Here is a 24029-nt window from a genome sequence, read left to right on the forward strand (position 1 = left end):
ACATTGCTTTCTTCTGAATCCCAGGTGCCATGAATATCAAACCAAACAGGTATCAGGGCTGGAGAGAGAGCATGCCAGTTAAGAGTTGCTGCTTTGCAAAGGATGCAGGTTTGGTTCCCAGTGCTCATAGCAGGTTGTTCACAAGCTCCTCCAACTCCAACTTTGGGGTATCTGGTACTCTTTTCTGTACTCCACAGGCACACATGGATACACTCTTAAACACACACAATCAAAATAATAAAAACATGTCTTGACAAGAGTAGATGTATTTACCCACAGCGTACCCTAACTCATCCGACAGCATAAACTTCCGGCGATGGAGTTTGTCCGCAGCCTTGAACTATCACTGTGCTGTAGCGAATGGGACCGTACATCTTGCAGTCAGATACGTAAGGATCATGAACTAATGTAGGTTCCAGATGGTTGTTTTCATATTGTCTTTTTTTAAAAGTGCTGCCAGCTGAGAAAAGGGAGCATAATGTTTTCAAATATGTTTTAAAACGTTTGCCAGACTTTTGGTGGAATCCTTTATAAAGCCATGTGTCTCCTGCAGACATCTGAAAAAGAAAGAAAAAGGTAGCTGGAAAGAAAAGGGGGGGGGTTGGGGGAGTCAATGACCTTGACATTCTCCTGGCTTCTTCCTTCCTGTTGTGGTACTTTTGAGGTTGTGATTATTCACCAGTGTGAACCAACCAAGCCTCTTCTGGCTTGGCAACCTGAAAGATTTTTTTGTACCAGGCAGGTATTACCGAATAGAAATGGAATGAGCCCCTGCCTGTGTGTCCAGCTTCGAGGCACTTCCTCTTATTCTGTAGGTGACAAATCTTGGGACATACCTGTCTTTATTTCTAATAAAAGGGAGGACTCCTTCTCTCTGTGGCATAAGGGTCAACTGGCTGGCACTGGGGTGGAGTGTGATGACACTCAGTGTCCCTTACCTCCTGCAGGACCCTCCTGGCCTGGATTTAGACACTCTAGAAACGAACTGTACACTCTCTCTCCAGGTTAATACTTTTATTTACCCTCTGGCTGCGTCCTCTCTAATGTAGGATTGGTCGTTGGTCTCATCTGTGATTAGAAGCTCAGGCTCTTTCAAGGTAATGGGCTGAGGCTGTGGGCTCACCTGGTTTTGACCCAGTTTGTGAGTAAACTCTAGGAGTCGGGAGGAGGGGATGGATTTAATCTCCTGTTAATAGACACGGAGAAAGTTACCTGGGCAAGGTGGAGGCTCTTGCCCTGCTGTCTGCAAAATAGCAGGCTGGCTTGTGAGCTGAGAAACCCTCCCTGCTTCCCTGGAACAGGGCTGGGCTATTCTCCAAGCTTTACTGCCGGAGAATCTCACAGTGCCAGCCACTTTCTCCCAGTTGGCTCCAGATGCTGACAGGGAATTTGCTTGGTGATTTGCCTGTCAAATCAGAGGGGAAATCCCAGGCTATAGTAAAGGCTACAAAGTGCTGCCCACAAACCAAGAAACAGCAAGGGGAGACTGGCATTAGGAGAAAATCAGGAAAGGTAGGCTAATGGGGGACTTTTAAGGATCAAGGGACCAGATATCTCATAGTTCTGGGTTAAGATATTAGACCCTAGGGGTAGGGTAGTTTATATCCCAGAGGCTGTAGGTGGATGATCTTCTTGTCATTGATTCGTTGTGTGTGTGTGTGTGTGTGTGTGTGTGTGTGTGTGTGTGTGTTTTGGTTTGTTTGTGTTTTTGGTTTGTTTTTGTTTGGAGACTGTCTTTCAATGTAGTTCCTGACTATCCTAGAACTCAGTATTTTGACCAGGCTGTCTTTTAAATCTATCGTATCCTTTGGTATGCAAAAGCTTCTTAGTCTGATTTAATCAGTATGTGTGGTTTTGCTTCTGTGGCCTTTGGAGTTTGATCTAAAGAAGCCCTTCCTCCACCAGTGTCTTAAAGTGTTTCCCTAGAGTGTTTTAGTAGTTGAGTTAGAGTTCTAGGATTTTTGTTGTGTTGTGTTGTTTTGTGGGACTTTTGTTTTGTTGTTTGTTTTTGTTTGTTTTTCTGACATGGGTTCCCACACAGTAGCCCAGGCTGGCCTGGCACTTGGCTGCAGGATTTAAAGTGTGAGCTGCCGTGCCCCGAATTGGATTTCAGGGTTACTGATGAGATCTTCGATTCACTTTGGGTTGCTTTGGGGTTTGGGGATAAGGAAAGCTAGAGACTCATCCTTCTTCTGAACCGGTTTTCCAACACCTGTTTATTGACTACCTCTTCTCCACTGCTTGCTGTTGGCACTTCTGTCAGAAGTCAGTTGACACATGAGTACAGATCAATTTCCAAGGGACCAAACTATGTAAATGTCCAAGGTTAAAGCGTTGTCATGGCAATTCCCCATCTGAGGACCTGAACTGTTGCCACATTGTCAGGACTGAGGGATAAGGGTGGCAACTTGCCTCAGGAGAACTTGCTGGGAGCTTGAAACAGCATGCATAAAAGTATAAATCATAAGCCGGGTGGTGGTGGTGGTGCACAGCTTCAATCCTATCACTCGGGATGCAGAGGCAAACAGAAAAGTTGAGGGCCAGCCTGCTCTACAGAGCGAGTTCTAAGATAGTCAAAGCTACACACAGGAACCCAGTCTGTGAAAAAGAAAAGTACATGCCGGGTGGTGGTGGCACACGCCTTTAATCCCAGCATTTAGGAGGCAGAGGCAGGCGGATTTCTGAGTTCAAGGCCAGCCTGGTCTACAGAGTGAGTTCCAGGACAGCCAGTGCTACACAGAGAAACCCTGTCTCAAAAAACAAAACAAAACAAAAAGAAAAGAACAAAAACTATACGTTATAGAACACGTGGTCCCCACTGTAACACAGTTCTTGTGAGTATGACCTAAGGTATTCACCACTCAGCTATGCTGGCTGTCTGCAGGAGCACCTCCAGAGGCACTGCGTTCTCAGTGTTTTCCCAAGGAAGCTCATTTTAGCCTGAAGGGGAATAGGTTGTGAAGGGATTTCCACCTTCCTGTCACCTTCCCCTTCAAAGGCTCTTCCTCTTTCACAGGCAGAATGGAAGTAGGATCAACACTTGATCTGGATGGTAAAAACGAATTACCAACTCTCTAGAAAATGCTATGCCCTACGGGCTATGCACACTTTGGAGTTTGTTTTTCAATCAGAATTACTTTTTTTTTTTCCCTTTGTAGTTTTAGGTCACATTGAAACAGACAGGAAGTATCAAAAGATTCCCATGTACATCTGCCTCAACTCATGTACAACGCTGCCCATTACCAATACCCCCCCCCCACTGAAATGATAGATGTGTTACAACTGTTTAATTTACACAGATATGGTGGCCCCACTCTTAATCCCAGCTAAGGAGGCAGAGGTGGGTGGATTTCTGTGAGTTCAAGGCTAGCCTGGTTTACAGAGCAAGTTCCAGGCCATCTGGAGGTAACGGCAGAAAAAGAATTGGAGGCCCATCTGGCTTACCTAGCTCTAACACACAAACGTGTGTGCACCAATTCACTTTAACACACACACATCCTCTCTCTCTCTCTCTCTCTCTCTCTCTCTCTTTCTCTCTCTTTCTCTCTCTTTCACACACACACACACACACACAAACACATACATACATCCATACACTCCCTCTCATATACCTAATATTTCATATACATGCACACATATGAACACACACATACACATAAATATTTACACACTTTCTGTTTCTCTCTCACACACAGAGAGAGGGAGACAGAGACAGAGACAGACAGAGACAGAGACAGAGAGAGAACCAGTCAAAAAAGAAGACACACTTTTTTTTTTTTTTTTCCGAGACAGGGTTTCTCTGTGTAGTCCTGGCTGTCCTGGAACTCACTCTGTAGACCAGGCTGGCCTCGAACTCAGAAATCCGCCTGCCTCTGCCTCCCAAGTGCTGGGATTAAAGGCGTGCGCTGGGCGTGTGCTGGGTGGTGGTGGCACACTTTCAATCCCAGCTCTCAGGAGGTAAAGGGAGTCAAACCTCTGTGTTTGAGGTTAGCCTGGTTACATAGTTAAACCCTGTCTCAAAAACAAAAAAAAACAAACAAATAAATAAAAGGAACAGAAATTTGATCTGTACATGGCACTCCCCCCACTGAACTGATGAACTACAATGAGCCTTCCATATTCTAGTCAAGTTACACAATTAGGGGAGGGGAGCAGGACCTGATGTTAAGGGAGGTAGCGCCTACGTGCAAACACTACAGTCGCTGTCCACAAAGGCCTTCTGGATTCGGAGACTATCTGACCATCCCTAGAGATAAGAAGACTGCATTTGTTCCAGCAGCCCTGAGATGCAGGTCAGGATATTTGATACTTTAACGACTGTACTTTGAAATGGCAACGCATTCGCTAGCATCCATTAGCTTACTTAGGGGCCAGAAACTCCAACAAATCAATAGCGTAGAGTGTCAAAGGAAGAGCAGGCCATTTTGCCTGCTGATTTGTGGGTCTCCTCACACACTGCTTCTGACCCTGGCTGTGGCTCCTTGTATCAGGGTACTTGGAGTGATATCTATGTACCTGATGGTAATACTTTCTTCTAAGTGGAAAGATAAACAAAGGCGTACATAAACGATCTGAGTGAGGTGACACAAGCCCTTAATCCTAGCACCCCCCTGGAGGCAGAGGAAGGCAGATCTCTTGAGCCAGTTAGGGCCAAATAGCTTTCCATTAACAAAATAAATAATAAACATATAAAATAAACTAGGCAATGTCATGCAAAATAAATAATACTACACAGAAAATTGAGATCTCTTTTTCTTTTTCTTCATCTCCTGTTCATTCAACACCGAAGCCAGACCCCTGCCCCGGGAACTGACAAAGCCAGCTTCCGGTTTCTAGTCACAATCTAAGAGATTAGAATCCTGGCCAGGTATGGCCTTCATCTTTAGGCCTGAAATTTTTGTTTGTAAAAGAAGGCTCTGTCCTGAAGTGAGGTGAGAACAATAACCCTTTGAAGATCGAGTTTTGAGTTTCACCCGCTTTGCCCTCTTGCCTCAGTTCCCTCCTTTCGCGGTGGGTCTGAAAATGCGCTAGCTGCCACGCATAACCAGGTTGAAAGGCAAAGGGCAAGCGGAACCAACCCCCAGAACTGGCTTCTTCGAAGCTATAGAAATTCGAGACAGGAACGGATCTGTAGGCGGAAGACAAAAGTGGCACTAATCGTCTTGTGGTTCCTCAACTATAGCCCTCCCAGCCCGGATACTGGGAGGCGGAGATCCTCGACCCCTGCGGGCGTCACCTTTCACGCCTCTGGGCGGACTAGGGACTCCCCAGGTCTGGCTAGGAGGCGGGGTAGGTGTCTACCCAGCAAAAAAAAAAAAAAAAAAGCTCCCCTGACCAGAGGGTAAACTGGCTTGTAAATAATACCCGGGGGCAAGAGAAAGGCTCCCATTGGCCGGAGGGCAGGTGACGAAAAGGGGGCGGGCTCCAGGGAGGGAGAAGTCACGGGGAGGGGGTGTGAGCGGCGCGGTGTCAGTTTTCGGAATCCCAGCGCGCACTGCTCAGCGCAGTGGGACCCAAGCCCGGCTTCTTGTCCCCGCTGCTGCCTTCTCGGCCGGACATCCCGGCTCTCTCGGCTGCCCTCCCGGCCCGGGCTCTCCGCGATTCCCCTCGGCAGGGCTCCGCTCTGAAAGACTTTGCCTCCTCCTCTGCCCTCTTTTGTTGCTCTGCAAACCGGCCTCTCTGCAGCCCTTGACTCCACTCCTCCGGGAGTTGCATCTCCGTCCCGGCGGTCTCCGTGCACAGCCCCACCAGCTCCAACACCTTGCCTCCGTTCGCTCTGGGAAGCTGACCTTGACTTCATTGATGCACCCATTCCAGTGGTGTAACGGTGAGTCCCTGGACCGGTGGGTGAGCGGAGACCGCGCAGGTCCAGGTCCTGAGCCAAGTTTCCCCGTGTCTGGGACGGCCCAGAAGGCGTCCTGGTGCCCTGAGGGGCTCTGCGCAGTGTGCAGTTAGAAAGGTCCCATTCACAATGTTGGGGATGAAGGGGGTCTGGAAGCGAGTGGAGGGCCAGGGGCGTGTGAGCCGAGCCTTTCCGGCCTTTGTGTGGCGGTCCGTCTCTTCTACCCCTTCGCCTGCCTTTGTGCACTCTCAAACTCTGTTCTTTGTTGTGGTGGTTGGAGAATTAAATCCGCGCTCGGGCTAGGATCTCCTAGAGGGAGCTCAAGTTCCGGTTCTGAAACTTTGCAGGCTATTTTAAATATGTATACAGTGCAGCGTGTGGGACAGGGCGCGGGGTGACTTTCTTTCTCTTTGTTGGTTTCCACTGGCTCCTAGGGGCCAGGGACTGGATGAAAAGAGCGTGCTTTACTGAATAGATAAAGCCTTGCAGAAAGCTGGGCCCCCAGCTCAGGGCTAGCCTGGCAAGAGCTTTGCTTTCTGGCAATAAGGCCAGACCGTGGGGTCTGCTTTCAGCCTAGGTGGTGATGGCACCTCCAAGCACAGCTACCCGCCACCAACTGCTTCCCACACCCCACCGCGCGATGATGCTAAATTAGTTCATCTGAGGCTTTTGGGCAGTTTAGCAGTTACAGGTTAGAAAGCGGGTCTGGATTTCCTGTCTAGGCTACCTGTTGGATCTTTCTGAGCCAGTCGCGTAAACCTTCGATGTTAATACCACCCACCCTTTCCTCAGGAGTACCCAGAATCTTCACCACTTTTTCTAAGCAAGTTGGACGAGGTGGAAAGCAGCTAGCTTTTTTTTTTTTTTTGGATGGCAATCTGGTTACTTGTGGAAAATCCATTCTCAAGTAGACTTCTGCAAGATCTTGGACTAATTATTTCAAGAATCTTTTGTTTTAAAAGACTCTTTTAAAGAGGCAGGGTTTGGGCCGCATGTGTATGAGCGGCCCCATCCCCCCTCCTTCCTCCTTTTGCTAGTCGGATCTAATTTCCTGAAAATGAACCAAGCTGTGTGTGATAGGCCGGTAATGGAGGGGAGGGGCGGGAATGGGGGTTGAGGCCTGACGGTGTATCCCAGCATCTGGGAAAGATTCCCTTTGGCTGGAAAGAAGTAGTTCCCAGCTCCGCTGGTCTTGGCCAGCCCCGCTCTGACGTCATTCCAGCTCGCAGCCTGCCAGCTGAGATGAGACATTCTGGTGTCAGGTCGAAGACAATGGACCAGGGATTTAGCTAGGTCTAAGCCTTCAGTAACCCCCGACCTCTCTGGGCAGCATCCTTTAGAAAGTGTTTTATCTTGCCCCACCCCCGTGGTGTTGGAACCCAGAGCTTGCGCCTATTAAACACTCAATCGATCACTGACCTGCACTACACCCTTTATCTTGCACTTATTAAAGTGACTGGCAGGTCCTGTCTCTTGACTCCAGAGGGGATGTAACCCCATTTTTGCTCCCTTGAAGGACCTCTAGAGACCCCATATCCTGGGATGAGCATTCTTTGATCTTTTAAAGAGAGAAAAAAAAAAAAACCTGCTGTCCAATTTGGACAATAAAATCCCGTAACATTTATAGAAGTCTAACATGTCACAAGAGAACATTTCACACCGCTAAACTTTGCTTCGTGCACAAAATATTCAGAATGTGTAAAGTTATTTTCAGGCTGCGTGAATGAGGTTTATATGAAACAGGTTGGATTTCATGTTTAGACTTGAGTTGTATCCTGGGGATGAATCATACTGTATACAAATATTCTCAAGTTAAAAAAAAAATAACATCCGAATCAATTCTGTTCTTGAGAGTATAGAATGAAAGGTGACCACACTATAATAGAAGCAGATCTCTTGCTTTGTTTTATGAGACACGTTTTCATTGTTAGCCATGCTGCCCTTAAGAAAACTCGTAGTTCTGCCTGCATCCTTCAGACTGCTGGGAATGATAGACATAAGCTACTATGACATCATGCCTTTGTGTGACACAACTTTTCATGGGAAAATGCAATGTTTATTCACCTCAGACAGGGATCCCACTAGAAATGACTCAGAGCTGTGTCATCAAGGCCTGCCCCAGCATGGGTGACAGTTCACAAAAGCTGGAAGACCCACAGCTGAGAAACATTGCACAGCCTGCAGGCAGCTCAGCAGGTTGGAGAGTGTATTTTCTAAAGAAGCCTCAGTTGGTCTAAACCTCTTTTATCTACCTCAGCTTGTTTCTGCTTCTTCTGGGCAGCTGGTCTGGTCTTAGAGTCATCTTTGGAGCTCAGCTTCCTTCCTGAAAGCAGATTCTCAGCTTTTGTTGTTGTTGCTTGCTTTGGTTGTGAAGGGTTTAGTGAATCTGGTGAGTTTCAGGAACTTCCTGAAGTTCTTTCAGTTTACCTTTCTGCTTAAGGAGCTTCCTCTTGCAGGATGAAATCTTAATCTCAGAGGAAACTGTTACACAACACAGGCTTGAACATTTACTCTTGAAGCTGCTTCCTTATTTATTCCATAGAAAACCAAATTCGTTGATTCAGTCCCAGAGACCCCAGGAAAAGCTTTTTAGGACATGGGGGGGAAAAGATGGAGATAAACTAATCAGGGACTGTTGGAACCAAAATGCCTACAGGGTACAAGCATATACCCTCTGCAAGAGTAGTTGCCACCACAGTTCGATTCTTTACAAAATAGAAATAAGAGGTTCTTTAGGACCCAGTAGATACCAGGGTCCTGCTTATGTAAGGTACACAGAAGAGCCATGGCAAATGTGGAGAGGATGTTGGCTCTCTTTCAGCATCAGATATTTCTGTGGCAGGACGAAGGAGGCTCCTGGCAGTAGAAGGTCCTGTTGATCCTGAAGGTACACTTTTCTGGAAGAGAGTTTCCAAGGCCCTTTGCTGGTACGGGGTGAAGGATGCTGTGGTCGGTCTTTGTACCTTTGTAGGAAGCTGCTTTGCGAAAGGCCCACAGAGATCAAATCCACAAGTGGGAGTCCGTGTTGAGAATGGTATTCTTTCTAACCCTTCTCCGGTGGAAGCCAGAAGCAAGAACCATCCTATTGAGCATAGGAACATCTAGTAGCTAATTGCTTCTTTAATTTCCCCTAATTGAAAATTCTTACTGAACAAGAACCGCTTTCACTTTCTGTTTTCCCCACATGGTCTGGGTCAATGTATAAAGCAGACCCACAACAATACCTGTTGGCTGACTGGTGATTTATTAGCTGAAGGCAGTTTCTGGGCAGTTTTCCCAAACATCAGTCTCCCTACTTTGAAGTAGGAGCTTTTGCCAAGGAGGCTAGGTTGTTTTGACAAAGCAGGGAGTTATTTGTTGACTAGCTATGTAGACAGACCAAACATTATCTCCGGGCACTGCAGAAGTTTTAGGAGGCCAAGTTGGTATCCTCAGGCCTAGGATATATATACTACTTGGCTCTATCTTTGTGCTCAGAATTATAGACTCACTTCTGCTAACCACATCGAACGTTGCTAGTGACGGTGTTTGACTCTCTTTCTTGCATCCCATTCTTTCTCTCCTTTATCCTTTTTTTTTTTTCTTGATATTTTTCGAGACAGGGTTTCTCTGTGTAGTCCTGGCTATCCTGGAACTCACTCTGTAGACCAGGCTGGCCTCGAACTCAGAAATCCGCCTGCCTCTGCCTCCTGAGTGCTGGGATCAAAGGCATGTGCCACCACCGTCCAGCTCTCTCCTTTATCCTTAATGTCAACAATGGTGCTTGTCATATAATCAACTCGGAGTGCAACATGAGGCAAATTAAGTTGATACTAGCAACAACAGGGCAACAGAAGATATTCTAAGCAAATCCATAGCAACCCTCAACCCAGACCAAGACTAGACTTCAGAAAGGGAGGGGATTCTAGGCAGAGAAGGTTATGTAGACAAAAAATGTGGAAACAGACAAGAACATACTTGGGCAAGATATATTAAAACTTACCCAGCTGGAGAAAGCTCATAGGATATTGCAGGGAAGCAGGGTGCATGTTCATATAGACTTGAAATCAGACAGGAGTTGGGAAATTACATGGTGAGTGAAGCTGGAGATGTGCCAGACATGTAGGATAATTAGAAAAACTAGAAACCGTGACGACATCAATTAAGACTGGGGTAGGTAATGTGTGTAAAACAGGGATGTGGCCGTAGAGTGGGCGTGGTCTTAGATGTTTGGATGAAGGCTTAGGTCATCAACTAATAAGGGACACAGAGGAATGACATATATACCATGAGGGACAGATACTTGGTTTTGTCCTCACTGCAACAGAATTGGAATCATCCATAAAACTTAGAACAGTGTAGCTCTTGTCTTTTAGAGGTTTCCATCTCTCAGACAGGAAAAATGGAGGTTTACTCCATGGGGCCCAAGAAGCAGAGGAAAGAGAGGTCAACATCGAAACCTACTGCTGGGAGGCTTCAAGTCCAAACCATGACACAGCATCACATGGGTTGCCGTCGCCATCGTAGCTGTTCTAATGCAGAGTTGTGGTAGCACTCAATTGTGGTAATTACTAGGTAGAACCCTGGGTCCTGATCAAAAAGTCAAGAGAGAGCCCCGCCCCTGCATTCTGGCAGGTCTTGAGAAATTAAAAAGGCTGGGAGTGCAGAATGTGGTTAGAATGTAGGATCGTGGTCTAGGAATCGCTGTTTAATGCCCTTGGCTATATTCTCTTTCCAGCTGTGTCTTATACATTCCTAGCTGTCTGGGGTGCTATAAGAAAAAGCAATTCCGCCGGGCGGTGGTGGCGCACGCCTTTAATCCCAGCACTTGGGAGGCAGAGGCAGGCGGATTTCTGAGTTCGAGGCCAGCCTGGTCTATCGAGTGAGTTCCAGGACAGCCAAAGGCTATACAGAGAAACCCTGTCTTGAAAAACCAAAAAAAAAAAAAAAAAGAAAAAGCAATTCCTTAAAGGAATTTGATTCTCTGTTTGGAGGGTTTTTTTGGGGGAGGGGGCAGGGCTATTATAGCATAATTTATGCTTCTCTTGTACCAGCCTCCTGAGTAGATACTTCCTAATATCTGGGATTATAATGTTGTGTCATCGTGCCCAGCTAAGAAAATCTGTTTCTTTTTCTGAAGACTTTCTTTGGTTTACTACCCAGAGTCTGAACATGCACCCACCTTGACACCAAGTGTGGACAAGGGAAGACGATTGCCACACTGGAGAGCCAATGAGAAGGAAAGCAGCTAGTGGCCAGCCAGTGCCTCCGAGCTGAATGTGCAGGGGAATCTCCAAGGATCTTAAACAATGAATCCAGTTCATTTTAGTGTGGTGTAGAACCAAGACTGCATGTTTCTAACAAGCTCTGGGGTGGGGGGGGGGGGATTTATCTTGAGGACAGGGACCTTGAGGCTGTGGGTAGAAAGGTGACCACTCCAGGAAGCCCGAGATTCTCTGACACCAGTCTCCATCACTACCTTCTGGAATGCCAGCCTGGACTTGTAGTGAACAATTTCTATTCTGGTTCGGGCGCAGCTTGTCTTCTGGAACAGATGGTTAGTAGTGACAGATGACCTTTGCAATTGCTCTCTGCAGTCTGTGAAGCCTATTACTTAAACCATTGTTTCTATTCCTCTTTTGCTAGTTTTCCTTAAGACTAGATGGTTGATCTAGAGCAATCCCTTCCTGAAGATCACATAGCTGGCTTAGGAGAGGTGGGCAGGGACTCAAACAATATACTTTAGCAGGAACAACTCTTTTTGCTACTGTGTTCAAGAGTACCTCCTACTTAGAGGCAGTTTTGTTACTGTTTTCTTTTTTTACTTTCTGCCCCTGCCCCAAATTCTTTGTTTTCCAAGACAGAGTTTCTCTTTGTAGTTTTGTCAAACTCTCAAGAGAACCACCTACTTCAGCCTCCTTAATGCTGGGATTAAAGGCGTGTGCCGACTACTACCTGGCTTCTAAATTCTTAATCCATTGAAGTAGTTTGCCTAACAGTGTCCATTTGATAGGTTTCCTCAGGACCATGTAGTTTGCAGTTAGTGCCGGAATCTAAGCTTCAGCTCGAGCCTGAGAGCCTGACAGTCGTGCTAACCCAATGTGCCATGGGCCATAGTAGTTAAGTGTCTAACTTTAGCATTATTTGCCTCTTGCTTTGCAGGGTGTTTCTGTGGCCTGGGACTAGTTAGTACCAATAAGTCCTGCTCAATGCCACCCATCAGTTTCCAAGACCTTCCCCTCAACATCTACATGGTCATCTTCGGCACAGGCATCTTCGTCTTCATGCTCAGCCTCATCTTCTGCTGCTACTTCATCAGGTTGGTTGCTTGGTGCTTGGTCTGGGGAGGGAGGGGGGATCAAGAAGGACACTAGGACGTAGAGGATATTGAGCAAGGCAACCCCTTACCCCCATCAACCTCAACACCCCCACACACATCAGAGCCTCGTGCTGGAGCCTCTGATGGGAGGATATGCCTTAGCCCCCACTTCTCTGGACCCCTGAGGTCTGGTGTTTCTATTTATAGCAACCTATCATGTTATCCCCAGAGCACATAGGTTGCCAGTGGTTGGCCTGCATCCCACCTCTTAGCCAACTAATTATTCTAAAGTTGTCCAGAATGACTGTTGGCTGAGCAGTAAAGCGAGTACCCTTTTATCTGCACTGTGCTTCCTGCCCTCTTGCCTCCTTCCCATACACAGTTGGGGAGAAGTAGGTAGACATCCATTCTTTTGTCCTCCTGTGAAATTGCCCATTCTCCCAATGCCGATATTAGCAAGCTTAAAGCTTGCGCTAGAGAACTTCTTGTTTGTCTTAGAAGATTTTGGTTTTAAGAGTGAAAAGATGACGCTTAGTTGCTTAGGAATCCCAAGGGAAGGACTTGATCTTGGTAGGGGTAGCTAGGCTCTGGGAACTGTGTCACCTTATGGTGAAGGACATAGGAGCGCTTATGGCTGTTTTCTACTAAAAAGCTGGGGAGATGGTTCAGTGGTTAGCTCAGGAGTGGAATTTGGATACCAGAACCGGTGTTAATGCTGGGGGAGCATGGGAGCACGAGGGAATTCCAGCCCTGGAACAGCAAGCTTTCTGGCTGATTGATAGCTGAGATAAGCTGGCTAGATTAGCAGACCTGTGAGCTCTGAGTTCAAGAGAAAGAAACTGCCTCAACGAATAAGGTAGGGAGCCACTGAGGAAGGCTGTCAGTAGCAATCCCTTAGATACAAATACCCACTTGTGTGCTTATACACATAGGATCACGAACGTGCACGCATTGTATATACATATACACATGGAGGAAAAAGTATTGGACATGCTTGATACTTAAAGCAGAGTTTTATTTTATTTTTGTTTTGTTTTGTTTTTTCGAGACAGGGTTTCTCTGTAGCCCTGGCTGTCCTGGAACTCACTCTGCAGACCAGGCTGGCCTTGAACTCAGAAATCCACCTGCCTCTGTCTCCCAAGTGCTGGGATTAAAGTGGGCCACCACTGCCCTGCTTAAAGCAGAGTTCTAATGGGGTGTTCTGTTGGTGCTGATGGTTCTGTCCCATGGGTCTGCCCTGTACATAGTTGAGTGAGTATGATGTCTCTGACCAGTAGAACAAGTTAATAAACCCTGGAATCTTGTTTTGGTTTTTGGTGTTTTGTTGGTTTATAAGTCAGAGTCTCTCTAGGTAGCCCTGGTTGTCCTGGAATTTATTCAGGCTGGCTTTGACTTTGCTGAGATCCACCTGTGTCTGCCTTCCAGGAGCTGGGATTAAAGGCAGGTGCACCACTGCCGCCCAGCTGACCCCCTTCCCTGCCATACACATTACTAAATGCCTGAAGAGGCAGGGGCTGAGGTCTAGTCTCAGAAAAGGAAGAGAAAGGAATCTGGATACCTTTATTCGAATTGCCTGCCGGGGGATCGCTTCTGCTAGGAGGCAGATTCTTGGATGTACCTGAGAAAAGCATCGGTCCCATGGCTATTGGCTGCGCTGGGGCTCTTCCAAACCTTCCCAAACCGGTCTTTAAAGCTTGAATTTCTCCACCTAAGTGTGCAGAGAAAATAGTGCTTTATTTTTCCTCCGCTATAAGTAGTGCGAAGTTCACATTTAACTACTAAGTGGGAGCAAATGTAGACTTCCCTTTTCTGTTTCATAATCCCTATAATTTCTTCCCCCTAAACTATTCTTATTCACTGAGCTTTTCCCTCAGACCCTTTATTTATTTATTTATTTATTTATTATATTTATTTATTTATTTTGGTTTTTCGAGACAGAGTTTCTCTGTATAGCCCTGGCTGTCCTGGAACTCACTTTGTAGACCAGGTTGGCCTTGAACTCAGAAATCCGCCTGCCTCTGCCTCCCAAGTGCTGGGATTAAAGGTGTGTGCCACCACTGCCCGGCTCCCTCAGACCCTTTATCAAACAATTAACTCAGTTCTCCTGATAGGTAAAGATATGCAGGTTCAAATATCACAGATTTACTTAGGGTATGGTTAATGGAAATTTATAAAAATTAACTGTATTTCTCTATTTGGTTTCTTTCTACACACACCCCCTCCCCCCAAAGATAATGAGCAAAATGAATGTTAGATGCTAACACTGGCCAACAAGTAGATGATTGAGGTTTGTTTCCTAGTTTACCACTAGTAGGCATGACTAGGTTTGGAGGTAGCCTCTGCTATGAGCTTTCTTTCTTATAGCACCTATTGTGCTAAACTATTTAGCTCTCATTTCATGCAATGACCAACCTCCCAATGTAAGGGTTATCAAATTGCATAAATGAAGACATGTCCGGACAGTCAAGGATTTGCTCAAAGTCATACCTCCAGGGAGATGCTGAGACAGGTTCATCCGACAGCTTCGCCTTTCATGTGACCTCCATGACCACCCAGTCTGTAGGGTATCAGCTACAGGAGAAAAACTGTGGCTGTTACTGACTGGTTTTGTTTTGGTTGTAGTAGAAAAAAAACCAGAAAGAGTAGCAATCCCATGATGTTAAAACCTGTCCCCACCGTGGTGTAACACAGTGCCATCTGTCCTATCTGCAGTATTCTGCTCCCTCACCTCACCTTGTGTCCCTTAGCTCGTCCAGAGCAGGCTGCCCCCTGGGTCTCATGCTTCCAAAGGTTCACCGGTATGTAGTGTATGTGTCTATAGATAGAAAGACCCAAGCACATAAGCCACTTCCTCTCCCTGCCTCTCAGTTTCCTCCTCAGCCAAAATAGCCCCATGACTGCCACTCCTGACCCGGTGAGCTCATGAGCCAAGGACGCCTCAACTGCCAGCTGCCCCTTGTTTCTCCTCTTTCCCCTCAGAGCTAACCTCTTCTTCCACAGGATGGAGGGGCCCGGTGGAATAGACAGGAAAGGAACAATTATTTTCAGGAGCTGGTTGCATTGTTTGTTCTAAAAGGGAAAAGAGGGAAGGGAGAGAGAGCCTGCTGGCAGTGGTTTGCAATGGTCTCATTGAAATCGTGGTATTTTTAGTTGCTTTGCTCAGCCAACAGCTGAGAAAGCCACCTGTCCAGAGTTCTTGGCTCTCCCATCCCCAGCTGGGACAGCCCAGCCCAGAGTCTGATTTTTGCCCGTTTTCTTTGCAACCCTTCGGCTCTCCATCTCACGACCTAATCCTTCCTGAGCTGGAATACTCATGCAGGCTAAAGAAGGAGCCGCAAGGGGTCTGGATTTCTTCTACTAAAGGGAGCGCGCAATACACAGTAGGTGAGAGGACATGGGGCACTAGGGCCCAGTGGTTATGAAGCAAATCGTGCACAGCGCAAGTATATCAATATTGTCGGGGAAGGCAATTGAACCCTTAAAAAACTGTGTGGCATTCTCCCATTTAAGCTTCTACCTCCAGACAGGTTGGAATGTAGCTCAGAAGCTTGTCTAGCAAGCATTCAGTCCTTAGCCCTTGAGGGCTGGACCGGAATGAGCTCGGAAGTACAGATCGCGACTGGGGTTATAGCTGGGTGCCTAGCATGCACGAAGTTCTCAGAATCCCGGCATCTCAGAGGTAGGGGGAAAGAAAGTCAAGGTCATCCTTGGCTACAGAGCCAGTTTGAGGCTAGCCTCTCATAAATAGGAGAGAAAATGGAAGTTTTCTTTTTCTAAAGGGAAATCACGCCCAGGTAAATGGTACTTTGGGTACACCCTTCCCTGCCCATCTTCTTTGGAAGCTGAGAAAAAGACACATGTAAAACCATTTTCAGGACTAGAGAGTTCTGCACATTAAGGATGGGGCAGTTGGGAATCTCTGGTTAGTCCAGGCAGAAAGAGCACATGGTAGAGAAAGGGGGAGGGGACCATAGCAGTGCTACCCTGGCAGGAGTCCACCTGGCTGTGACTTTCCCAGAGGCTCCAGGAACATTCAACCTTGCCAGAGCACGTGACTTCCTGTTAGGAAGGATGGAGGAGGCTGGTAGCCAGATCTTCTCTGTCCTGACCCACCTCTGAGGCATGGTTATGCCCTCTGCTTCTTCTCCACCCTGGGAAGAACGTCAGCCAAATGAAGCGTTCTGTGTTTGCAACTGAGACCAGCAACCCTGTTCATTGCAGCCGCCTAGTGAATCTGTTGTGCCATCTTAGCCAGTTCCGAAGGCAGTTATGGACATATGGATATGCTGATGACATTTTTTTTTTCTAAAATAAGTTTCTTTTTCTTTTGGGGTGATGGGGATAAAACCCATGGCTTCATGCATGGAAATTAAGTACTCTACCACTGAGCTACCCCCCCCCCCCAGCCATGAAATCTAAGTTAATCATGAAATCTAAGTTTTTGTATTATTTTTTTTTTAACTTCTATTTTTACTCAATGAAATGTAAAAGCAGTTTTTAATCTACCTACCCTGTAAGTACAGGTAGTGGACGCTCAGACCTATGTTAGAAAGGGCTGGTTGTGTAGCTCAGTGGCAAGGCATGTATGCAGGAAGTTTATTAGTTCCTTTTATCTTATTTGGTTTGTTTTGTGGTTTTGGAGGGTTTCCTCCATGGCCACTTCAGTCTCAGAAGCAGAAAGTCGTGGTGGCTGGAGCTTGTCAGCTATTCATCATTTCTTACTGGACAAGAGACAGGACAGAAAAAAACTGGGGGACAAAGCAAGAGCTCTTTCTACGACCTTCCATGAATCCACTGAAGACCAGGTCAAACCTCTCATGATGATATTGTGCCTGGAAATGCCATCGCAGACACGCCCTGGGATAGTCTTTACTTAACTAGCATTTCTTAATCCAGTGGACTTGATCATTATAGCATGTTTGAGGCACTGGGGTTAATCCCTAGCATTCAGCAACAGAAAGGTGAAAGTTCTGTGTCCAAATATTGGAGGCATGTACAATGCCTATGATCCCACAATCCTTCATGGAGATCATGGTTTGAAGTCAGACTGGGCTACATAGCAAGATCAAAAAGCTACAGGTAGACTTCATAGTAAAGATTTCCCCCACAGGGGTAAGACGACACAAAAACCAGTGTGTAATTATGGTTCTAGCCATCTGCACTCAAAGTCACTTAAAGTCAAAGGCTCAATAAAGCATGTAGTGTATCTCCAGATCAAATAAGATCTCAGAACTACAATGTAATTCATCTGATTATGGAGGTGGGGGGTGCATAGATCATGTTCTGTGGTAAAGAGGGCAAGCTCTATAGTCACATAGACTTGACTTTGAACCCAACTAACTCCCATTGTTGCGAACCGCTCTGCCCCACGTTTGGGGGCCAAAAATGTTGGGGACCGCCCTGTCAGTGTTGGAACCCGCACTGCCAAAAGCCTGGGGGCTAAATTGTTAGAGCCCGCACTGCCCCAGGCTGCACCGGTCCGTGGGTCAGGGTTCAGCAAGAGAGAGAGTGAGGATGGACGTGAGGAATAGAGACCAGACCAGAGTGTGATTCTTCAGTCTCTCCTTCTCTCCAAGTCTCTTGTTCCTAGTCCAAGTCCCAAGTCTTGAGTTCCTATTCTATGTTCTCTTCCAAGTGCCTGTCTCAAGTACAAGTGTCAAGTGTCTAATACCTAATTGCCTGTCTCAAGTGCCTAATACTTAATAATTTCTTCTGTCTGCCTCTCTCCCTTTTATATGTCTCACTTCTAAGCCATGCCTTTAAGTCATGCCTTTAAATCATGCCCTTAGGTCTTATCTCTAAATCTGATCTCTAAGTCATGACCTTAAGTCACACACCTTTAAGTCTCACACACCCAAGGGAAAATCCTGGGTATCTAAAACAAGATGTTATCAGAGTGTGCTCAGCTGTTGTAGGCTATCGTAATCAAGTCTGTTAGGGTATATGGCTCAAGATGGCTGCAAGGATGATAGCCGCCTTCTGTTGGCTCCCCACACCCCATCAGCTTTGTAAAGTTTGGGTGAATTGCTTAACTTCTTTGGGGTTCATTTTTCTCATCTATAAAATGGAAAGTTTCTCCCTGCTGGAATTGTTTGGATTCAGCAAGACAGTTTCAGTCTCCAAGAGACACATAACCTAGCCTGGATGGACTATCTATTATGTCACTGCTGTGAATAGCAACATGCTATGTTTTAGCTGTGGAGAGTGGCTTTCGGCAGGTGACAACCTAACTCCCTCTGCACATAGTAAGCAATACTGTTGATTTCCGTTGTTTAGATATTTGGAGGAAAGCAGATAAACCATTTAGGATGCCCTGCTACAGAACAGCCCAGAATATGGCTGACATCTAGTCATAGATCCATAATCCTTATCAACTCTGGGTGGCTGTGTACACCTGAGCCATGCCCCATTGGTCTCTATGAAACAAGTACCCTTCTCACCTCCAGAAAAATGTCCAAGCAGTCAGCCGACTTCACATACTGTCATTGTCCTGTTTTCCTAAAGCACCATGGTAATCCACCCTCTTCTTTCTTTCTCCACCCAGCAAACTCCGGAACCAGGCACAGAGCGAGCGATATGGCTACAAGGAGGTAAAGTGCCATCTCTGCGTTAAACTTCCTCTTTCACTATTTGCCCTGAAAAGGGAGAGCAAGCCCAAGCTCCCATAGTCTGCATTCCCTAGGCTTCTGGGATGCCCAGAAGCCTACCACTCCTGCTAGTGTCCTCAAGTTGGGTTTGCCGTTCACCTTTGGGGCAGGGGTGGGCAGAGAGGGAGAGGCACACATTATTGGGTGATCCCCCTTGGCCTCTGATTGGTACCTTTACACATCAACTGCCTCTTTGCTCCTCAGGTGGTGCTTAAAGGTGATGCTAAGAAGTTGCAGCTCTATGGGGTAAGTGTCTTGGGATACTGTTTGGAAGGATCCCGCTTAGAGCATCTTCCTCTAGCTCTTCACTTGGATCTTTTTCAAACTCTGTAGTCCCTGCTCTCTGAGAACCTATGTCCAAACAGAAGGAATTCATCCCAACAGGTTTTGTCTATAGAGTTGGATCAGGCAGAAAACAAAAGGACCATGGAATCGGCAAGGGAAGTGGGAACAGGAATCAGGCAGAATCTGTTAAGGGCGTGAATGGCTCTAGGCCATAGACAGTGTGCTGTGTAGAATCTGTAAGTGTAGTCACAGGCTCAATGCCGTAGGTATTGAATCTTATATGGGGACCTACAGGTTTTATACCATAGGCAGTGTGCTGTCAACGTCCCCTTTATTTGGTACCCATGCTCTGGTTCATGACTAAGGAAAAGGAGGTCCATTTACTCATGTATATTACATCGTCCTAACACATCAGTGACTTGTATCCCTTGTAGTGGTTCTAGCTTGCTTCTTCCCTCCATCCCCCACCCTCAATAAGGCCAGTTCCATAGGATCTCAACTTTGTTCTTTTCATTTTAATTAAAATATAATTATATCATTCCCCCTTCTGTTTTTTTCCCCTCCACCCCTTTTAATGGGCCTTGTCTTAGTTAGGGTTATTGCTGCGATAAAGCACCATGATAAAGCAAGCTGTGGGGAGGAAAAGGTTTATTCAGCTTACACTTCCACATTGCTCATTGTTCATCACTGAAGGATGTCAGGACAGGAACTCAAACAAGGCAGGAACCTACAGGCAGGCACTGATGCAGAGGCAATGGAAGGGTGCTGCTTACTGGCTTGCTCCCCATGGCTTGCTCAGCCTGCTTTCTTATAGAACCCAGGACCACCAGCCTAGGGGTGGCCCCACCCACAATGGGTAGGACCCTCCCCCATTGATCACTAATTGAGAAAATGCCTTACAGCTGCATCTCATGAAGGCTTGTCTTCAACTGAGGCTCCTTCCTCTCTGACTCCATTGTGTCTAGTTGACACAAAGCCAGCCATTACAGGGTCATTTCCTGATCACTCCCCTCAGCCTTTGAGGTTACCCAGCCCATCTCCCAAGGCTTCCATTCATAACCACAGACACTCCTAACCAGAGAGTGAGCCGTTTGTGGTTGTCTGAAAATGAATAGTATTCCAGCATCACCAAACAGGAGACTTTGTAGTCATGGTCTCATTTTACTTCCCTTTTCATGGTGCTGCTATACCTCAGGTTCTAAAAAAAAAAAAAAAAAAAAAAAAAAAGCTCGAGAGACTCCTACGCCTTCTGCAGTAGTTCAGCTGAGACCTTGGAGTCTCATAAACGGGAATACAAGTCTGGATTTAATAAATGTAACTGAGCATATATAAATATATGTGTATTAGCCAGGGTTCTTTAGAGGAATAGAACTTACAGAATAAATGAATGAATGCGTGTGTGTGTGTGTGTGTGTGTGCGCGTGTGTGTGTGTGTGCGTGTGTGTGTGTGCGTGTGTGTGTGTGCGTGTGTGCGTGTGTGTGTGTGTGTGTATGAATAATTTATTAGAATTGCTTATGGGCTGTTTTCCAGCTAGTCCAACAATGGCTGTCTACCAAAAGAAAGCCCAAGAACCCAGTAGTTGTTCAGTTCACGAGGCTGGATGTCTCAGTTGGTGTTCAATATATACTGAAATCCCAAAGAAGTAATCTCTAAAGCCAGTTAACGAGTAGACTTCTCAGTGAGAGTGAGTGTAGGCAGGCAAAGAGAGCAGACTTCCTTCTTCCATGTCTTCTCTGTGGGCTGCCAGCAGAGGTTGTAGCACAGATTAAATATGGATCTTCCTACCTCAAACCTGGATTAATAGGTTTAGATCGTCACCTCAAAGATCCAGATTAGAAGTGGTTCTTCCCACTTCAAATATCTAATTAAGAAAAATTCATCACAGCAGGGTGGTAGTGATGCATGCTTTTAATCCCAGTACTCAGAAGGCAGAGGCGGGTGCATCTCTGAGATTGAGCCCAGCATGCTCTACAGAGAGAGTTTCAAGACAGCCAGGAATACACAGAGAACCTGACTCCAAAACAAAACAACAAAAACAACAAAAGAAATAAGGAAGGACGCTCTCCCCAGGTGAGCCCAGTCATTTGGGTTTTTAGTAAATTCCAGATACAGTCAACTTGACAACCACTCTTCCCTACTGCATTTATTATTGTGTTGCTCCTTAGCCCGAGCTGTAGGCTAAAAAGGACAAAACTTTTTAAGACCAACACTGTCAATTAGCTTGTATGTTAATAGGAATGTTCTGAGTCTGTACTCTCCTACCAGAGAACTATCATCCACAGATACCTGGAGATATGGAGAACCACCTCCAGGGCATGAGAGCAGCTTAGAATGTGTATGAATGCAGCCTGCACCCACCAAGATGCCATGAACAGAACTTACCCCTCCTAAGCCAAAAGGAATTAAATTAGAATACCTGAGGAATTATTAGTGACATGAAATAATTGCGTCCGTGTCTAGGGAGTAATGTGGGGATTTGATCTTGTTGTGAGTTGTTAGATATGTGCTTGTGAGAAGACGGCAGCAACTGAATGCCACGACCACCTGGGATGGTGGTAGCATGAGGAAACAGTGCATCATGGGAGAATCGGCATGCTTATCAACAATGAACTGGGCAGCGCAAATCTGTAGTCCCAACTCTAGGGAGGTGGAGACTGGGAAATGAGAGGTTCAAGGGGCAGCCTTGGTTTTAGAGTTATATTATTGATCTTCAATATGTCCTGAAGTTGTCAAGTTGACTGTATCTGGAATTTACTAAAACCCAAATGACTGGGCTCACCTGAGAGATTTTCTTTCTCTCTTGTTGTTTTTGTTTGGGTTTCCTGTTGTTGTTGTTGTTCTGTTTTTGAGACAGGTTTCTCTATGTATCCCTGGCTCTCTCAGTTATATTTATTGAGGCCTGCTTGGACTATGTGAGAGTTTATCCTCCAAAAAAGTAAAACCAGGATGCTGAGCAGAGAGATCGTGTTTGCCCTCTGTGAAGAGCCTGTATCACTATACAGCAAACCTCGCTGCGCACTCGTTAATGTTTTTGATTGTGGTGCAGGAGATCCAATGCAGAATCTCACGGATGATGAACACAAGCTCTACCCCAGCTCACACTTTCATATTTGGAATAAAACATTTGAAGAATTGTGGCTAGTGCTTCTGGGAGCCGGGTAAAATTATTCGTATAATTTCTTCATTTGGTTGATTGCAGTTTGAGCAGCCATGTTGGCTGCCATCCCGTGAGCACAGTCTTGTAAAATATGGCTGAACTTGGTCTGACTGATGCAGAAGACTGAGCTGGAGCTTGTTTTCCTTGTCTGAGAATGAGGTAGTGGATGGATATTCAGGATGGGTGTGTGAAAAGGACCTCCAGACTCCTAGCTCACAGATCCTCCCGTCCCCTCTCTACCTCTCCATAGCAGACCTGTGCAGTTTGTCTAGAAGACTTCAAGGGGAAGGATGAACTGGGTGTGCTTCCATGCCAGCATGCCTTTCACCGCAAGTATGTGGGGAATGGGATGGGGTGGGATGGGTGGTCCTGTAGAGGAGTAACAATTAGGGAACATCTTCAAGAACCTTCTCATCCCTGCAGTGCTGTTCAACAATGACTCCCTAGGTTCAGCATACCAGAGGGGTTAGCTTGGGGCAGACACAGGGGCACTTTGTTCTCAGAAGCAGCTGGGCTCAGAGACAGCTGGCGCCATCTGGAGTGTCCCCTCGGACATAACAGGCCTCTTGTTCACAGGTGTCTGGTGAAGTGGCTAGAAGTACGTTGCGTCTGCCCCATGTGTAACAAGCCCATTGCTGGCCCCACGGAGACCTCGCAGAGCATTGGAATCCTGCTGGATGAACTGGTATAAGCGCTCCTTGCTCATGGACACTGGAGAAGACTGCTTACCTTGGGCACCTGGGTTTGTCTACACAATGAACAAGACTCACACTCACCTAAAGGCAAGGATGACAGAGCTGAGCTACCAGCACCGCTGGACCAGTACCAGACTTGTCCAGCCTCTGCCTCCCAGGGCTTCTCTCCGTTATTCATTTCCAATGCCCTCATCCAGGTAGACCACTCCATCTTGGTACTGGACTGACTATCCATCCATCTCCACCCACCTCATCTTTGCCCTGGGAAGGAGTGAACTCGGTGATTGTGAACACGGGCACTTCCCTTTGGAGAACAAGTGACTCTGACCTTGAAAGTGTGAGGTGGCTCTGCCCCACCCACAGCCTTCACTTCTGCCAGAGCCTTCCAGGGGATGGTTACCAGGGGAAAGGAAAGAAAGTTCAAGAAACCAAGATGAAAGGCTCTATATGAAGTTAAGGAAGGCAGGGACCTCAAAAAAAAAAAAAAAAAAAAAAAAGGGAAAAGTCAATGTTTACATGGGATATCGGAAACAGGCCAGCCTCATCCTGGCCGACTGCAGGGTGATGGGACCAACCCTGCCCTGTTAGGATCTGAGGTGCTATTCATTCTCCCTGGCCCTGCTTAATCTCAGAGCCTTCTAGTCATCATTGGTTTTGAAGAGACCTCTCTCTATAGGAAGGGGTCTAATCCTCAAGCCCATTTTCAGGGGCTTTTTTTTTTTTTTTTTTTTTTTTTTTAAAGAAGTAAAACAGACCTGGGGATGGGGATGGTCGGGAGGGCCCAGTAGTGCGGATGTCTGCTTCCCTCTCTGTAAATAGTATTTTTATACTTCATCTTCACCATCTCAGGCTTTACACATGCAGCCCCGCGTGATGGAGGGGATGGAGCGTCCTCTTCCCTGAGCGGGGTGGCTGAGAGTGGGAAAAGGTTATGTATTTAAAGAAAATTAAATTTAATAACATGTTTCTCTAATCAAATTTTGGCTCGTGGTTGTGGCCTGTGCCAGGGAAGGGGGACAGACCTCTTTACCTTGCCTTTTCCTGTCAGACCATCCTCGAGGTTTCTAATCGTTAACAAAACCTGAGGCCTGGACATGTATCTCA

At 46.4% G+C, this 24029-nt stretch overlaps 1 protein-coding gene across 5 annotated transcripts; it reads left to right on the forward strand.

Annotated features, from left to right (window-relative positions):
* The first annotated feature begins 1368 nt into the window (after positions 1–1368).
* On the forward strand, positions 1369–23429 carry Rnf122 (ring finger protein 122). 5 transcript variants are annotated; one of them, XM_076913986.1, is made up of 6 exons: positions 1369–1512; positions 11984–12140; positions 18685–18730; positions 18992–19033; positions 22481–22563; positions 22807–23429. In XM_076913986.1, the coding sequence occupies exons 2-6, from the start codon at positions 12031–12033 to the stop codon at positions 22919–22921; spliced, it is 396 nt and encodes a 131-aa protein (XP_076770101.1). In that variant the 5' UTR covers positions 1369–1512; positions 11984–12030; the 3' UTR covers positions 22922–23429. The 5 variants fall into 5 exon arrangements, with proteins under 5 accessions (XP_076770101.1, XP_034375716.1, XP_034375715.1 ...); XM_034519825.2 differs by lacking the exon at positions 1369–1512 and adding an exon at positions 5443–5827 and having other exon boundaries at positions 22484–22563; XM_034519824.2 differs by lacking the exon at positions 1369–1512 and adding an exon at positions 5444–5827.
* Positions 23430–24029: the final 600 nt, after the last annotated feature.

The sequence above is a fragment of the Arvicanthis niloticus genome, chromosome 16, assembly GCF_011762505.2.
Source record: "Arvicanthis niloticus isolate mArvNil1 chromosome 16, mArvNil1.pat.X, whole genome shotgun sequence".
NCBI classification, from domain to species: Eukaryota; Metazoa; Chordata; class Mammalia; order Rodentia; family Muridae; genus Arvicanthis; species Arvicanthis niloticus.

What these genes read in the sequence shown, in the direction of transcription:
- Rnf122 (XM_076913984.1), top strand. Translation starts at nt 11,309, where the DNA reads ATGCCAGCCTGGACTTGTAGTGAACAATTTCTATTCTGGTTCGGGCGC. An exon ending in CTTGTCTTCTGGAACAGATG is followed by an intron (nt 11,379 to 11,983) that starts GTTAGTAGTGAC and finishes CTTGCTTTGCAG; the next exon opens with GGTGTTTCTGTGGCCTGGGA. An exon ending in CAGCATGCCTTTCACCGCAA is followed by an intron (nt 22,564 to 22,806) that starts GTATGTGGGGAA and finishes TCTTGTTCACAG; the next exon opens with GTGTCTGGTGAAGTGGCTAG.